Source organism: Poecile atricapillus, chromosome 6 (assembly GCF_030490865.1).
Source record: "Poecile atricapillus isolate bPoeAtr1 chromosome 6, bPoeAtr1.hap1, whole genome shotgun sequence".
NCBI lineage: Eukaryota > Metazoa > Chordata > Aves > Passeriformes > Paridae > Poecile > Poecile atricapillus.
In genome coordinates this window covers 19,659,569-19,677,888 of record NC_081254.1, presented here as the reverse complement: position 1 = coordinate 19,677,888, position 18,320 = coordinate 19,659,569, and the positions used below count along the sequence as shown (strand labels likewise).

Sequence of the window (18,320 nt, the reverse complement as noted above, 5' to 3'; positions counted from 1 at the left end):
CATGGCCATGTCTAGCACAGCGCAATTTCCCTGAACGCCTGCAATCCAGGGATGCTCTTCCACAGGAGTGCTGAGCCGCAGCCCAGCCACAGGCCAAGCTGGGAGCACCATCTGCAGGCTTTGACATGGCAGGCTGGCTTGTCAGAGGGACAAATTACAGGGTAACCCAAAGCTGCTTATGCCGCTGCATGGTCATTAGACCGCATAGCAAATCAGAAATGAAAAAAATCACAGGGTTGGACAAATCCCTCAGCTGAACCTCCTCCTGTCAGCCCCACAAAAGGAACTCCAAACCAGTCAGTCTTTCTGCACTAGAGCTGAACAAACTGACTTAGGTGAAGGAGATCCAGTTGTAAGTTATCTGGAGTTACATAGGGCTCTTGCAGAGCTTGTGAACAGTTCCAGCTAAAGAAGTCTGAAACATGTCACTGGGCAGTCTTTTTAATGCTTCATTCTTACAGTTTGAAATGTAGTTTTGTTTACAAATGTTTCTGATAGTAATAATATTGAAGGGAGCACTGAGAACCTGAAAGAGAAAGAAAATATATGTCTCTGGTGCAACAGTGTACCTGTTTAAGCAGCTCCCAAGTAGATTTTTCTTGTGTTCCTCAGGTCTGCTTGGTCAGGTCAAGTCACTTCCCATGATGTGTGATGGTTGTGTCCCATCCCACAGTTCACTGCAGTGGACAAGGATCCACTGAGCTGTCTCTGCATGAACCTTACAGAGAACCTACAAATGTGAGGATACTCTCAAAACTGGTAAAGCATAAAGCTGACCTCACAGGAGGCTGCTCTGCATGCGTCACCCATGCAGAGAACAGTGTGGGGGAACAGTGCTAGGTTACAAAATCAAGCTTACAGCAAAAAGGTCACACCACTATTAGAATCTTCTGGTGTGTCAATACTGTCTTTAATGGCACAATCTCAGACTAATATAGCTAAACACAAAAATAAGCAGAGAGGCTTCTGGGCACACCAGCACCTTTCCTGCCTTTTCAGAGCCAAAATGCTAAAAATTCCATGTTTGCTTCCATTGCATGTCAGTTGATCTCATGAATGCTATTGCATTTCCTCAGCTTTTATTTGGCTTTGCTTCTGGAGCCACTTGACTAAAGAAACAGAATAGCACAGGGCATGTTCAGTATAGGACTGTGAGCAACATGTACACCTTTTTGGGGTGCTGGTGGATGTTTTGACAGACTTTAGATGCTATTGAAGATAGATTTAGCTGGTCCAAAAGGTAAAGACACAGTCAAAGCAATTGAAATTCACTTACTGAACTGACAGCTGGACCTTCCTGAGACATTTCAGTCCTTTCAGGTTTGAATTCTGTGTGTTGCCTAGTGTCCTGGGGTGATAAGATTAGGTAAGAGTAATTTCCTAGATAAGATTAATTTCCTTTTATTTTGATCTCATACCTTTTACATATCTTTTTAACAGAAGAAATGTTGAATTCTTGCTTGACATTTTTAATGGCCATTTTGTTTTATCAGATCTGTCCTTTGGGCACTTTGAATTGACACCAAGAAACTTTTGAGATGTTTGTGAGCCAAGCTTTGAATTATTACCCCCACTTCTTAACCTCTTTTTTCATATCCATCGGTTGCATTGGTACTAGGGTGAAAGGCAGCAGGAGTGCTAAAGGCCTTATTTTTCACTTTTTCCCTGACTTTTGTGATTACCTGTACAAGCTCTTTTAGGATAGTTCAGATTTTCTCTGTACTCTGGAAATTAAACTTGGACATATTATTCATATATATATATATGTCTATTTATTTTTTTTTAATAAATTGGAATTAATTGGCAGGTTCTCTATCTGCTGCTGTCCTCATGGCCCTGGCTGCCATGCTGGGAGATGAACAAATAGACAAACACATGTTACAGTACTCAGTGCAAAGGTTAGAAGAGATCTGTATTAGCCAGAGGGTCAAGTGGGGTAAGGTACCAGTTCTGGCCATAAAATGTATTTTACTTCTCTCTGCATCCATTTAGTAAATTTACCAAGCTTTCGTCAGTAACAATAACAAAATCTGAGGAACATTATAGAACAATTTTGCATCCCATTTCTTTAGATAGTGCTTCATAGAATCTTTTAAATAGGTTTTGAGAACTGTAATTAAATACTTTGAAATATGTTTGGGGCAGTTTTGTTTCAGACTTTGCCTCCAGCTCCTTTGATTTGAAAAACATGCTTGTTTCCAGGAAAGTGAGTCTTGCATTTAATTGGAATTATATGTTGGCAGAGGAGGCTGATGTTTCCAAAGCTGCTGGTGCTTCTGTGAGCTTGGAGAAAGGCCTGGGTGCCTCTTGCAACAGTTAATAAAAACAATTAATTGCATCTGTTTATTTTGGATACACCTACTACTTATTTTTTCCTGCTTTTTGTAATCTTCTTACTTAATTTGTCTCAGAGTAACAAAAACAGCTCACCCCAGTGAGCCCAATGATATCCTTCCTCTCCTATTGGTCAAGAAATGTTTGAAGTGTTGCATGATTTCAAAATGCTGTTGATGCCGGAGATGAGAAATGTGAAAACTCCAGCTCAAGAATCCTGAAACAGACTGTTGGAGGCTTACAAGAAACAACTGAAAATTCTCCCCATTTCTACCATCAGAAATAGATCCCAAATGCAGGATGGTGACATCTCCTGCATCTCACCAGTGCTGTCCCAGTGGGACTGAGCCCCTTGGCAGACCCTCAGCTCCCCTGAGGCAGCATCAGCCTCTGCAGCTGCTCTCTACACCGAGTCCAGGACAGCCTGGGAGGAGGAGCACAGCTACCTCCACTACTTGAATTAGACCACCAAAACCATTAAACTGTACTAAATATCACAGCACTGAAATTTTGTTTCAATATAATTAATAATTAAAAATATTATTCCTAAAAATAATTTAAGAATAAATAAAGGGCTCATTTCCCTCACCCTTTGGTTTTTGGGGTTTTATATTTTACTAGGCAATTCTCAAGCTTTTTCTCAGCATACGCAACACTTTAGCTTTTAAAATGCTTGAGGCTCCAGGACCTGGCATTTTAATGAGTGCAAATACCATCAGTCTTGCTGTAGTAGGACACAGCTGGGGGCACAGCTAGCCCTGGGATAAATTGCTGCCACCTGTATTTTCTTCTCCTCTAGGTGCCCACAAACTGCCCAGCCATGCTTGGGGTGAAGGGGTGCCCTGGCTGGACAGGCAGCCCTCTGGGCAAAGGTAGTGTTTTGCCAGTAGTGTCCTATGTGCCATACCTGGCCAGGGCTCCCTGACTTAAGCATAGCTGGGCTCAGTGTGAGACGACCAAAATCCATCAGAAAGCAAGTCTCTGCTGGGCAGTGTTCCTTTCCTAAGACTGTGCAACTCAGGAGAGACTTTTGTCCACCTGAAGTGTCCCCAAGCAAAGCTCAACCTCTGGCCAGCCCTGCCTGATGGCTCAGCCACACGATTTCAGTCCTCCTCAAATCCTGCCTCAGTCCAGCATGGTAGCTGTGCCCTGGATGAAATGAGTTTGACTGGTCTCAGCCCATGTTTTGGGTGATCATATCCACAGCACAAAATTCAATTGTATAGTGTGGAAAAGATCTTCCTATGGCTTTGGGACATGGTGATATGACCGGTCATATTGATTTAGGGCCAGTCAGGGTATCTGTGGTGGATGCTGTGACAGTAACTGGGGTGTCTCATGTGGCCAGCTGCCACAGGCTGGATGCTGCAGCTCCAGCAGCTGTTGGCCTGGGATAAGCCCTCAGTGAGAGACTGCTAACCCTTCCAAACCAAAGACACCCTCCCATGGACTTTATAGAAAATGCCAAAAGCAAAAAATTAAGGGGGAATAAGAAAGTTTAGTCAGAGGCTTTTCTCCTGGGGTGAGGATGACCTGATGTAAATAGGAGGTGGGAAAAAAGAGCAGGTCACCATGATGAAAGAGAAGCAGATGGAGGTAGGAACTGGCCTTGATCCCCTTAAACTTCTGGGGGATACTGAGGCAGAGACAATGATCACATATCTCTGTGACCCAAGCAGCAGATGCAGACAGTCTGAACCCAAACCCCTCACCCCAAAGCACCCAGTGCACCCCATCTCAGCAGCGTCTCCAAAGCAGGAGGAGGAGAGGACACTTCAAAAGCAGCCCTTCCAGTTGCCTTTGCCGGGAATGGAGAGCCAGGGTAGTGCTGATGGAGATTGAATCTAGTGATTATTTTAAGGGATTTGCTGTCTCTTTCTTTATCCCTCTCTCTCTTTTTTTCCTCTCTTTTTTTTCTTTCCCCCCCTTTTCCCTCCCTCTTATCCCTTTCGTGGTGCATTTGTCTTCGAGGAACCTGGGGTGTTCTTTTCATCAGTTCAATCTCTCTCTGGCACTTGAGTCCTGATTGGCTGAAGGACTTAGGGGAAAAAAAATCTTTAATTAAGTAGATAATCTCTTCTTAGGAAGTTCTGCGGCTCCATTTCACCAGCCCCCTTTAGCTCTTACTTTAGGATTGGTTATCCTTTGCAGAAGGTGGGATTCAGGAGGCATCCGCCTCTTCATCACACCAGGACTCCCGGGTGGAAAATAACTCCATCCCTTCCCTAAATTAGTTGTGCTTCTTTTTATTTTTCCTTTTCTTTGGTGGTGGTGGTATCCAAGTTTGGGTTTTTTTTTTAGGATCTCCTTTCTCCCTCTTTATTTGGATTTTATATTTCACATGGACCCTTATCTGGGCATCTTCTTCCTCATTCCCTTCTTCCAGTCCTGCTATGCCTGGTGAGTATCAAGAGCATCTCAGTCTGTGTCACAGGCAGGTGTTCTTCCCAGATACCCTAAGGAAATTCCTCTTTACTTTCCTAAACGTCTCCTCTTTCTCACTTATCTCAGTTCTGTCTTTAATGGCAACAGATATTTAACCAAGTCCCTACACACTAATTGGCAGAGAGGTTAGATCTATGAAACTCCCCTTTTTCCCTGCACCTCCCAAAAATAACTAACAGCCAGATTGTAAGCTGGGGTAAAATAGAGGAGAGTGGATGCTGAGACCTAGCCCCTCACTTTCAACTGGGAAGATAACCCAATGGAAGAGTTAGAGACTTCTGTTTTTCCAAAGGCTCCCAGTCAGCTTGTCTCCTGTCTTAATTAAATCAAGTGGGGCTTCTCTCACGCTCCCCAAAGAGGACAGTCTGTGATTAAGAGCTCAGAGCCCGCAGGGGTGAGTTAGATCCACAGAAGTGTCACTCTGGATGAGCAGCCTGAGAGCCAAGCTCCTTGGCACACACAGGGTCAGAAATACATGTCTGAAATTAATGTATTAGGAATTCCCGGAGAGAAGCTTTTGCTACGGTGATTGCTAGAGCTCAGTTTCCAACCACCTGAGTCCCATCAGACCAGTTCTGCTGTGCACAAATCTGTGGCCATCTCCTGTGGACCTCTTGCTTTGTCCTGAGAGCAGTGTTATATTTATTTCCCAAAAAGTTCTTTAAGGGTGAGCAGAAAGAGATTATGCTTGTAACAAATCTCGTATCATTCCTTGTGGGATATATCAGTCCCATTCCCAAAGGGAAATGGTCTCTGCAGGTACTTTTCCTATGTGATTTTTACTGAGTACCCAAACGTTTTTCTCAGTTGCTGTGATGCCCTGGGGAATCTGCTCAGCAGGTTACTTATCTCTAACGGCAAGGAAAGTCTTTTACCGTTCAATTACTAAAATCCCCTGCCTTCCCTATAGCAGATCTCTAGGGTTATTACCACAGATAGAGAATTCAAAATTACAAAAGGACAAACTAAAGAGTAAGTAAATGGGAACTCATTCCTGTTAGTCTGGAAGTGAAATTTATGTTCTTTCAGAGATTTTTTATTCCCTTCATTAAAGGAATATGAAGATATAAACAACTTGTTTATGTCTAAATACTCTAAAGCAGCAAACTCAAGATAAACCTCCCTTCTGGAACAAGAGGAATATGTATGTTCTACAGAAAGGCTAAGCAAGAGCTCATGCTGATTTTATTGTTATTTTTCTGCTCTTCCTGTGTATGTGTCTTGCTTTACTCAATAAAAAGAGTTTTAGAATATGTTAAAAGAAAAAAACCCAACATTTTAAAGAAACAGTTCAATGGAGAGAAATTTCAGTGCACGAAGTAGAGCTAAATGTGGAAATCCAAGACTTTTTCAGTCCAAAGTTGGATGTTTAAATTCCCTGTCTCCCAGCAGTTTTTATCTATGAGAAAAGTTTATAGAGCAAGACAACCCCGCTTCTCTCTGCACATTGCTCACAGGTCATGAGCTCCATAGAGAAAGGAAAATTACAAACTTTATTTGAAATTATCATTTTGCAGACACTGACCCTTAACTCTTAAGCAGAAAAAAGATGAATTTGTGGGAATCATCAAATAATTCTGCTTGAAATTTGTACTGGTTTTCTGTATCTGATCCAACAGTTTAAAACACAACATGTCATTTTTTTCCTGTATAGTACTGGGAATGGGAGCATGGCGGGGAGCAATATAGAACAACAACAACAAGTGTTTATATATACATATATGTATATGTGGCCATTTCCCTTCTTTGAGTGTGGATTAGATATTACCATTTAATGGACCATTCAACCAGTGCATTATTTCTAGATGATCAAAGTGTCAGGTTGCATTTAGGAACAAAATCCTCAAAATAAATATAACAAAATAGAGAAAAATTAAGAAAAAAGAAGTAAAGTTCTAAATGTTATTGAGCTGTTGCCCAGTCTCCTCTCTCATGAGAATAATACAAAGATCTCTAACTCAGTAGTTTGCTTCTAAATGTAGTTTTTACACTTCAGTTGTGGACTGCCTTTGGTTTCCAGCCTCCCTGATTTTCTAATAACCTCATATGGAGAACAAAACTCAGATCCAAAGGGAAATTCTATCCATTTTCTCTATTTACAATAATGACAGTGAAGATGTAAATCCAGCTTTATAATTTTCTAAACAGCAGAACCAGCAGCATAGGAGCCTGAGTGGGTGGTAAGGTATCAGACAAATATTGTAATGAGAGATTAGATAAGGCTCTTAGGACATAATAAACTGAGGAGTGTGGTGCTAAACTGGGGAGTGTGATGTTATTGGTTAAAGTTGTAACTGAGACAGAATTATCAGAGGCTTATTAGTATTTGATATGAGTAAAATATAATGGGACAGCTGCTCGGCAGTGTTCTTTGCTTTCAGATTCAATGAAACTATGATAGAAAACTCCCACTGAAGATATTCACTAGCTTTGAGATATTTTGCTAATATTGGAGCTAATGCAAATCTCTTGCCCTAGATTTACTTTTTACCTGGAGACTCAGAGTTGTACTGAGGGAAGCAGCATGCCCTGGCCAGGGCCCTGCACAGCCTGGGGAGGGGGAGAGGAACTCAGGGGTTTCCTCCCTCTACCTGCTTAGCTATGAGCCTGCTCCACTTCAGTCTGTGTAGTGCTGTCCTGGAGTTTGCAGATGGAGGGAAAGGGGTTTACACAGCTAGAAACCCCCTAAGCTTTCTAAAAGAAGAGAAATTACTTTAAATGTCTCTTTTCATGTGTGTGATACAAAAAATCACCCCAAAAAAAAATAAAAAATTGGGCTGGTTAACATCAGCTATGAATGCTACTGCTTAGTTAGTTTAGTATTACATTCTGCTTTCCTTTCCAATGAAATGAAAATTTAGTATAAATACATAATATCTTTTTAAAAATCACACTACAAAGAAAATAATGAAGAGAGATGTTGGTAGTAATTCCTATTTGCAGCACAGAGATGATTCTAGAGACACTGTCACTATTGTACTACATCTGTGTAAGTAGTGGCTTAATTGGTCTCTGCCTTTACAGGAGACTATATACAGAAGGGAGATAAACTTTTCTTAGCTAAATTATAAGAACAAAGACAAAGCACACAGATTTTGTCTCCATTATTATCTTTCCTTTGCACCCAACACAAGTAAGAAAAATTTCAACCAGCCTCCAGCCATATGACAGCCCCATCTCCCCTTCTCCTGAACCCACCTGAAGTTACAAGAGTTAAATGCTGGGGAGTCAAGTGCACCAAACACTTGAAACTTTGTGAATCCTTTACTTGTCTTAGTCCTACAAACCCAGCCAGCAGCATGCCTGCCGGTTGATCTGAGAGCTCAAGGAAAGTGCCTTCTGTCTCTCTGACTTTACAAACTGTTTAGAATATCCTGCTGGGAAATTGCTACTGTATCATTTGCTCAGCTGCAGAGAGAGAATTGGCATATCCTGAACTTGGCCTTTTTGTGAACCTTGAAGTTTATTCTGGAAGGAAGGGATCCTCTGCTTCAATGCAGTCATGTCAATTGACTCCTGCTAACAGGCTGGTTTGCTGTAAACTCTAATGTTGTGGATCCTCCTCCTAAAGCCATCCTTTCTACTTCTCAGATGTTCCTAATCCAAGGGGTTGGGCAAAATCCCTCCTATACACTGTGAATTTGGGTATTCCTACCCACATGGGAAACAATGCAGATGGGATATATCTCTTGTTTTGGTGACAAAAGCAAAATAAGAGAGGACTTGCAATTTTCTAGCTCTTGCTTATGCAGGAGCATTTTACCAGAGTTTTCTCACAGCTGCTACCAGGGGCTCAGATTCACACTGACACCATCCTGAGTGTGGTCCCCATAGCAAAGCACTTAAGGTCAAGGCAATGGACAGAAGGGAAACCAGATGGAAAAATGACTTGTTCATGCTGCTAGCCGGTTGCGTTAGGATGGGGACCCATGGAGCTTACACAGTCTGATTAGCACCAGGTTCATGGCCCTGTGTGATTCAGGTCACCCGATGCTCTAATCACTCGGCTACAGATGCCGTCTCTCCAAGTCCCAGGAAATATTTAATTAGCTGTACAATGCAGAAGCAGCTCCCAAAGGAAAATTCCTCTGCAAAACAACCATCGACTTGATGCTAAAGTAGCCATGGGGGCTGGAGCACAGCCGGGTCTGAATCCCAAGCCTGGAACAAAGGGAAAGAATCTCCTGTTCTTGCAGTGCCTGGCACAGCCCACTCCTGTTTTGACCCAGGGGAATTTTTCCCAAAACAAGCTTCATCAATATAAACACATTTTCACCAAAAAACCCACAAAAAAACAAACCAAAACAAAAGAAAGCTAGACTTGCCAAAATGAAATGTTGCAAACTCATTCTCCTAACTCTTTCTAAACTCTAACAGCAAAGATTAAGTTTCTTGTGATTTTGACCAAGCTAAAATAATGAGACCTCCTTTTGTGCTGTACTTTAGAAAGGATCTCTTTGGTGCAGTTTTAGTGGAGGTGTAGTGTGCTTGCTAACTGCACAAGTGGTTTTCCAAGGCAGGACAGCATCCTCTCTCAATCTCTCACATGTCTGATGTCTGGGCACCAGCCCTGCCACCCTGTCTGTCCCTGTGTCTATGGCAGGGCTGCACTTTGACCCTCAGCTTTGGACGGCAGTGCCTGCTTCTGTCTGTGCTTGAGCCCACCCTGGGATCCCCCCACAGTGTCTGTGTTGGATTTGTAGCACAAAAAGACAGCATCTTTCTCTCCCTTACAAGGGAATACTTGTGGCTTATTTGAAGCGGAACATAATCTCGAGAAGAAGTGAAGAGCCAAGTTTCTATTAGTGCATGCTCTTGTCATTTTCCCAATCACTCACTCACTGCAAAGTCTCAGTCCACTCATTCCACATCTCTGGCCTCAGTGTCCTCTCTGGGTGATAACAGCACTCATCCATTTCTCTGACATGATGGGTTCCAGAAGGGAAAAGGCTCCACAGACACACCAGAGATAGTGATGAGTGTTATTTTACAAATCTGGAGAGAGTAGAATTAAGTATTTTTAGGAGACTCTCTTTTTTCTTACTTCATTTCTGACTTGGGATATTTGGAGTTGGCTCTTGGGCTCTTTCAAAGTGTCAGTCCTTTCTGCCATGACACAGCTAAGCAGGATTCACCCAGCCATTCTCCAAATCCTGCAGGTGGTCACTGCATCATATGGAATCCTAATGCTGACTGACCATTTGCACAGAAACAGTCTTACTGGGGAAAGACTCAGACCAGACAGCATCAGTCCTGCAAGGCCAAAGAGATAGTACTGGAGACAAGCCACATTGCCTGACCTTTGGAGGTGATCCCTCCACACCTTCAGTGGGAACACCAGAAAGCTTAATTTTGTCTAGGACCTTCCACCCACACCAAATCCCCAGGGTCCCCTACACAGTGTCCAGGAGGATGGGAAGGACATGTATATTTGTGTTCAGTCATCGCCATAACCTGACCAAGAGGAGGGCAATCAGACATAGCACTACAGAAAAACAAGGGACGGTGATGTGGAGAGATGCATCTGGACACATACTGCAAAGGAGCAGTGGTGTGATGCCCTCCTTCCCTCAGCATGGTCCCACTCCTGGGGCTGAGAAAAATACTACCCTGGGTTTAGTCAAGTGAGATAAAAAGCAAGGCATGGGGAACAGGAAAGCTAAATAATGGGTGGATTGGTACAAAGGGAGCTGAGCAGAGGAAAGCAAAAGGAGAGAGCAATGAAGGAATTGCAGCCCAGTACAGCCTGACTGAGGGGAGCAGGGTGGGGAGAAGGGGACAGCACTGTCCTGTCTCTTAGGGAGCAGCAAGAGGACATGAAGGACAGACCAGAGGTGCCTGCAGCCAGGAGACAGGCAGACTGTAGGGGAGTGAGAGGAGAGCCCTGGGATGCCTGGCATTCCCCAGGCCCCTCCGCCATCACCCCCTCCCTGCTGACACTGTCTCTATCTTCCAGGTCAGTGAATAATTTCCTGATGACGGGCCCCAAGGTAAGAGAAATCCCTTTGATCTCTGTTCCTGATTCCACTAAACCCAGGGAGGGAAGGAGGGAAGGAGAGAGGGAGGGAGGGAGGGAGGGAGGGAGGGAGGGAGGGAGGGAGGGAGGGAGGGAGGGAGGGAGGGAGGGAGGGAGGGAGGGAGGGAGGGAGGGAGGGAGGGAGGGAGGGAGGGAGGGAGGGAGGGAGGGAGGGAGGGAGGGAGGGAGGGAGGGAGGGAGGGAGGGAGAGAGAGGGGTCTCCTCCTTCCCAGTCCTCTACACCCAGCCTTGGCCAGAGCTCTCCTCACCCCCAGATTTCCAGCAATAAGGCAGAGAAAGGCCAGGAAAGATTTGCTGTGAACTGTAACTTGTGAGCTCTTTGGGCTGCATGAGCCCTGAGCAATGCTGACCTGGGGTTCTTTTAAGCTAGTTGGGGCCAGATACTGGAGATTTGTCTATTGACATCAGCCAAGGCTCTCACCTAATACATATTGCTTCCTGAGGATCAGGTTGGCATCAGGGCCCACACTGATCCAGCCAGAAAGTATTTTCTGTAGGCCCTGTAAAACACACTTCCTCAAGGAGCACAACTAGAATTGCCAGGACTTTTTTCCATATTGACCCCTCACATCCTTGTGCTCCTCTTTCAGAGGCTTTTTTTCTTAGCCAGGACCAGTTGTAAAATTTATCCAGATTTTGTTCTGGCTATTCCCTAGGAAAAGCTCCAGGCCCATCCAGCTCCCAATACACTGGTAGAGCAGCCTTCTCCCAAAGCACTAGCTCTCCCCCATGGGCTGTGATGAAGAAGGCAGGTTGAGGCATCTGCCAGCCTGGAGCTCCCTAATCTGAGCAGAAAGCTGTTTCCTCTCATGGTGGAGAGATAAGGGGTTACCCATGGCAGAGGCTGGCCGGCACATTTCCTAATGTGGCTAGCAGCCAAGAGCTCAGCTTTCTCCCTCAGGAGGCTCAGGCTCTGACCCAGCACAGCAGAAAATGGGTTTGCTGCTACTAGTGGGGAGCTTCCCAGGCAAGCCAAACTTGTCAGACCTTCTGAGCTCAGTACATCTTGTCTTTGTAAGGTGGCACACAGGTTACTTTCAGTTGAAAACACGCACTGTCCCCGTGCTGACTCTCAGCTCTGCTCCTAGGCCTATCTCATCTACTCCAGCAGTGTGGCAGCTGGGGCACAGAGCGGCATCGAGGAGTGCAAGTTCCAGTTCGCCTGGGACCGCTGGAACTGCCCGGAGAGGGCACTGCAGCTCTCCAGCCACGGTGGGCTGCGCAGTGGTAAGGAAAGCATTGGATACCACTACTGGGACCCCCCTGCCACAGGTTAGAGCCCATGGCCCCCTCCCTTCCCAAGTGCCTCCTTTTCTTCCCCATTCTCACCGGGGAAGTGCCTCTCCCAGGAATTCCCCAGAGGGATCTCACCGGGGGACTCCTTCACCCATCATCTCCCAGATACACTGGGATCTAGCTCCAAGGCCTCCCTGCAATGCCAGCCTTACCCATGGACCTGCTGAACCCCAGCTGGTGCAGGACCAACCCTCACACAACTGCCTCCCCACAAGGATGCACCCCCCTGACCTGCACATGGCCTGCTGGACACACTATGCCTAGATGGTGTCCCAGAGCATCGCAGGGAGGCTGAGAACCAGTGCAGGCTGGCTGGACAGCAAGCCGAGGGATAAGGCTAAAGGGAGCAGAAAAGAGTTCATCAGTGATTGTGCTCTGGCAAAGAGGCAGGAGAAAAGTCTTCCTACATCTTCCAGATGCCAGAATCACCCTAGGCAAAAATCCAGCATCCATGACCTGGGCCACTGTAGGTCATGGGTCAGTGGTCATTGTCACTGTACCCTATTCCTTACCTATTTGCCTATTAATACCAGGAAATACTTTGGTGCATATCTGGCCCTCTAGACTTATGTTTGATGCTGGGCTGGGATCATACCTGTTCTGTAAAAGCAGGACCTGTGTGTGGAGGAGAGCCTCAGGCCTCTAGTGGGACTGGCAGCAGACAAGAGACCAGAGCCCCAGGCAGAGGTGGACAAAGGTTTCAAAGTGGGGCCTTGAGAAGAATTTGCAGCACAAGGCCCGTTCTGAGACCACAAGAAGGTCCTCAAATCATTCCTGTCAATGTTATGTGCTCAGATCCACACCTTGCTGATATTAAATGAAAGCCAAAGGCTCAGTGAAGCCAGCTGATGATTCCCAGACTGATCCTGGTGGATAGGTATGGTCACTGCTCAAAGCCCTTTCAGCAGAAGGTAAGGCTTGAGGGGACTGTGGGGAAGGACCCCTTCCTGTTGGGGGTGTGTTAGTGAGAGGTGGGGAACATTGGCTGTCTGTGCTATTTCACCACTGTTGAGCTCCCACAAAGACAGCCAGGTGCTATCTCATCCATACTCTTTCAAATGGCATGAGTCAGTCTGGGTCATATTTGCAGCTTCTATCTTCATGCGGTTCAGGCCCAAACTAAGCTAATCTGGCATGTAGGGCCTCTTCTTCACTCCAGTCTTCCCCACTGCAGATGTCCTGTGCAGATTCCTGCATGGTAGGAACTATTTCGAACACTGCCCTTGCCATGAAATCTTTTGCACATCTGCTCTCTTTGTATTCCCCCTTGACAGCAAACCGAGAAACAGCCTTTGTCCATGCCATCAGCTCTGCGGGCGTCATGTACACGCTGACCCGGAACTGCAGCCTGGGGGATTTTGACAACTGTGGCTGTGATGACTCCCGCAATGGACAACTGGGTAAGGAGAGATGAGCTACTGCCCCTCACTTGTCCTGGGTGGCAGGAGAAGCTCTTCTCTCCTCCACTGAGGCTTGCAGAAACACTTCCCCTTCCTGGTCCACACAACCAGGAATAATGCTCAGAGCAGAGCCTTCTGTGGTTCAAACCAAAGTAGCTCTGTGGAGGCTAATGGAGCCACCTCCAGTTTACACCAGCCAAGCTCTTTTATGCTTTCCATTAGCTTCTAAATGAGCAGGAAAGTAGAAGGGGTTGCAGTACCCCTGGTTCAAATCAGGAACTCTATTTAAGCTGATGGAGAGAATGACTTTATCATACAGGCAGAGGAGTGGATCTGTTGCCATGCACCTGAATGATCTTGGTATAGCAGCACAGGTCAGGGACTTCAGGGTTCCCAGGGTCTGCAGGACCAGGTTGGCCCCACAGCACAATGACCATGAGGAAAAGCAGGGTGGCATTCATAAACCTCTCTCTCACTTGTCAGCATGGCAGGCACACAAGAGTTCAACCAGGAGAATCACTGTGGCAGCACACAGCCATCACATGACAGAGTATCCAGGCCCTCAGCTACTGGTAGGGAGCTCCAGACTGCACCACTCCAGCTCTCTGCTCAGCTTTCACAGAAAACATTGACATTTAGGGGTTTTGTTTTGAATAGAAAGAGGTCAAATTTCAAATTATCAAAATATTTTAAAAGCCATGCCCTTCCCAGCCACACTAGGTAGTCAGTATGTGTCACTTTATGACAAACTCCTCTGGAGTGTCCAGTATTTAGTAATTTACTTTACTGGCTGATAGTTTTGAAAACAGCCACTACTGCTTAGGTGCCCAAAGTTTGGAAATGCCTGTCTCTAGCAGGGCAAGACTTTTGGGCAACAACTCATCAAATTCTATCTTCTCTGGAAAACCAAGTTAGTCATGCCACATTTCTTTTCCCCCAAATAGATTTGTTTGTAATAAAAACTTTCCATTGTGGACTTAAAACCTTGTAAGGCACAGGAAACTTGTGGGCTTGACCAAAACAGCATGATTCAATTCAGCCATTGGACTGAATCCAAGTTGGTGAAAGGTTTTCCTACTTCAGTCTCAGTTCCTGATTGGGACTGCATCATCCACTGGAATTACCCACCTCCCATGAAACACTAGTGTCTTTCCCTGGGAGGGGGAATCATGATGCCCTGGGAAGGTCCAGGCAAGGGCTTGGCCTTTCCAGAGGGGCACAAGGCCTTTAAACCATGACTCCCAAGATGTACCGATGTGGCATGTCAGGGTCAGAATGTTACAGATTTCAAATCTTCATTAATAATTTGGCATCTTTCTCTAGGAGGAAAAAACTGCATGGTGTTTTTCCAGTCCCACTCAGCTCCCACTCAGTTAGGAAAAGTACCTTCCACATATTTTTGTGTAATTTCACAGTTCTGTACTGACTCTGTTGTTTCTTGACGGTAATTAGAAAATCAGACCCTTCTAAGATGCCAAATATCATTTCAGAATTCTGGGTGTGCCAAAACCAGGGCCTCCTGGATGCACGTGTTCCAGGCCTGGGCTGTTCTAGGCAGAGGGGAATCTGTTGCCTCTGACCAGGATGTCTCCACCAGTTTATTAATCCAAGTTAGCAAGATGCTGTCCCTGCAAGTCACACTGAACCAGCTGAAGTCAGGGTTTGAGAGGTGATTCTTTAATCACCTCCCAAAGGCCAGACCCAAAGGCTTTTCTGCATGTCTGCCTAATGCATGATAACTGACAGCTTCTAAATCCTGCTCTATAGAAAGCCTGGAAAGCCCTGCATTTGTTTTGTACACAACTAACCCCTTTGCTGCCTGCCTGAGCCACTTGATATCCAGGCCTCAGAAGAAATGTCATGAACTCAACAGGAGGGAATCTAGGAGAACTGTGCAGTGAAAAGCTGGATTTTCCCCACAGCCTCCATTCCCTCCCATCACTTCTGAAGGTTTTTTGACAGCACACATCTCATCTCCTTTCTTAGGGGGACAAGGCTGGCTGTGGGGAGGCTGCAGCGATAATGTGGGCTTTGGGGAAGCTATTTCCAAGCAGTTTGTGGATGCCCTGGAGACTGGACAAGATGCCAGAGCTGCTATGAACCTGCATAACAACGAGGCAGGTAGAAAGGTGAGCCCCTTTCTCCCTCCAGAGCTGATAGCGCGTACCAAATTGGCTCTAAATATTCACTGTGGAGAGTCACAATTAAAGGTGGCTAAAAGCATATGTCCAGAAGGAACAGCTTCTTGGGGGTATGGCAGCAGTACAATGATGTCTGCTCTAAGGCAGCAAAGCTTCTGTGTGTTACAGTGTTGACTTTCTGCAGTCCTCTTTCTCCCAGTTCAAGGAGGGGAGTACTGTTGAAAAGCATATCTGTGAAGGGAGAATTGATGCCAAGCTGCTCCACGAGCCTGGAGCCATGTTTCTGCATATATTGCAGTAGAGAAACAGCCTCTCTGGGTTTTCTTTCTTGAACCCCTCTCTCTGCTCACCCTGTAGGCAGTGAAAGGGACCATGAAGCGGACTTGCAAATGCCATGGTGTGTCGGGGAGCTGCACCACCCAGACCTGCTGGCTGCAGTTGCCCGAGTTTCGGGAGGTGGGTACTTACCTCAAGGAGAGATACCACAAAGCCCTGAAGGTGGACTTGCTGCAGGGAGCAGGGAACAGCGCTGCCAGCCGGGGTGCCATTGCTGAGACCTTCAGTTCCATCTCCAAGAAGGAACTGGTCCATTTGGAAGACTCTCCTGACTACTGCCTGGAGAACAAGACACTGGGGCTGCTGGGCACAGAGGGCAGGGAGTGCCTTAAGCGGGGCAAGGCTCTCAGCAAGTGGGAGAAGCGGAGCTGCCGGCGGCTGTGCGGGGACTGCGGGCTGGCTGTGGAGGAGAGGCGAGCTGAGATGGTGTCCAGCTGCAACTGCAAGTTCCACTGGTGCTGTGCTGTGCGCTGTGAGCAGTGCCGCAAACGGGTCACCAAGTACTTCTGTGTCCGCAAGGAGAAGAGGGAGCGGAGTGGAGGTGGTGGAGCCAGCCGCAAGCTCAAGAGAAAGCTCTAACTTGCTTCTGCTCCTCCACAGTCCTGTCTGTCCCTCTCCTCTCCTGCCTTTCCCATCAGCTCCTGGCACCATTTCTGTTTGGCATAGTTTTGTCTCATTCCCGCTGCTCCATCACTGGGGCTTGGGCAAGGCAAAAGAGCCTTGTATGAGTGCTCAAGCCTTGCCCATACAGGGCACTAGTGCAGTGGGTAATGTCTTCTGGGGAGACCTTCAAGTCTTGACAAAACAAGGTGAGACTTGGTTCCTTCACCTCAGTATTACTCTATCCAGTGGCTGTGGCATTATCTCTGAAAACATAGGAGGTCTTGGTGGCTCTCCCGTAGTTTTGAGCTTATCTGTTCCCCAAACAAGCACCTACTCTGGGCTTTTGAGTACGTGAGATAAAAAGTAAACTGAGATGGCACCAATTGGGCAACTCAGACCAGTAATCCATAAATGAGAAGAGGCTTTTAAAATATAGAAGTACTAAAAGAGTTGTTACCCCAGGCCACACTACGAGGAAATAGAAAAGGCATGCAACTCCTTTCTCAGCAAGCCAGCCTCCAGGAACCCCACAGCTTTGCTTCCCACCAGTTGACAGCTTTACTAAGCTCTCCAGTGCTTTACTTTGCATTTGAAATGGCACCAGCAAGATCAAAACTGCTGCTTGACCTGCCCATTACCCGGCTGTCCAAAAAAAGGGTTCCATCATTTGGTTTTTACATCCTTTCTCTGTGTCTTCCAAGCTGCCAGGTCTGGTCTCTCTTTTTAGGCCAGCACTCCTATCAAAACCCCTGACTGATGCTATAAAGACACCCTCACACTTCTCCACTACCTCCTTCCTCCCAGTCTCTCCCAGAGAGGAGTTGCCAAGCTGAGCCTACTCCCCCATGTCCTGGTGTACTTGCCAAACACTCTTATCCTGTCAGCTAACTAACTAACTACTTCTTCCTAGTCTGAGAAAATAATGTCAGTTACTATTTAATGGTGGTGTAAATAGGAAAGTGAAGCACTTTGAAGTTTAATTTATTGCACAGTTACTGTGATGTATACATAACAGTTTTTCCTCTACCACTTATTGTATATATTCTATAGGCTAAGCAAGCAGCTGGAAGATTTAGTTGATGCATCTCTGTTCCCTTACTGAGGCTAGGGGAGGGAAGTAAGAAGCTGTGAGCTGCAGGACTTGAAGAAGTTCACTGCACCACCACAGCAATCTTCCCCTGTGCTGCGATAATATAATCTACTTTGCTGTTTGAAGTGTCCTTTAGCCAGATGAGAAGCCAGCAGAGCTGTTACTAGCAATTAGATCCATCTTGTAGCCACTATTTGTAAACCAATAGCCAATGCAATAAATCAGTAGCCAAGTGCTTGCAAAATGCTGTGTCTAAGTGGCTGGGTGTTCCTTCATCCCATTTTGTATGTGTATGTATAAATTTAAGAGTCCTGGAGATTAAAACACACTGCTTACCCATCTGAGCGCAGGAAGACCTATCCAGCCAGCACAACCTCAGCCCCTACCAAGAGGGGAAAGGATGCTCTCTCTCCTGAGCTTGCTTGAGGATGCATCCACCTGCAATGCAACTGCCAGGAGGAAATGGGGTGGGAGGGGGGCAGGCAGGGTCCAGCTCCCCACAACACAGCTGATATATTAAAGACACTCAGCAGCCTGTATTTGTCTCTTCATTATCATTTAGTCCCTTGATTCTGGGCTGCCTCACAGGGAGCAGGAATTTGGACCTAGGGTCTCACCAGAGCAAGAGCATTCCTGTC

General features: G+C 46.1%; 1 protein-coding gene across 1 annotated transcript; it reads left to right on the top strand.

Annotated features, from left to right (window-relative positions):
- The first annotated feature begins 4,675 nt into the window (after nucleotides 1–4,675).
- WNT8B (Wnt family member 8B) lies at nucleotides 4,676–16,568 on the top strand. The gene is made up of 6 exons (XM_058841446.1): nucleotides 4,676–4,734; nucleotides 10,736–10,769; nucleotides 11,905–12,043; nucleotides 13,387–13,512; nucleotides 15,499–15,641; nucleotides 16,011–16,568. The coding sequence occupies exons 1-6, from the start codon at nucleotides 4,676–4,678 to the stop codon at nucleotides 16,566–16,568; spliced, it is 1,059 nt and encodes a 352-aa protein (XP_058697429.1).
- The last annotated feature ends 1,752 nt before the right edge of the window (nucleotides 16,569–18,320 follow it).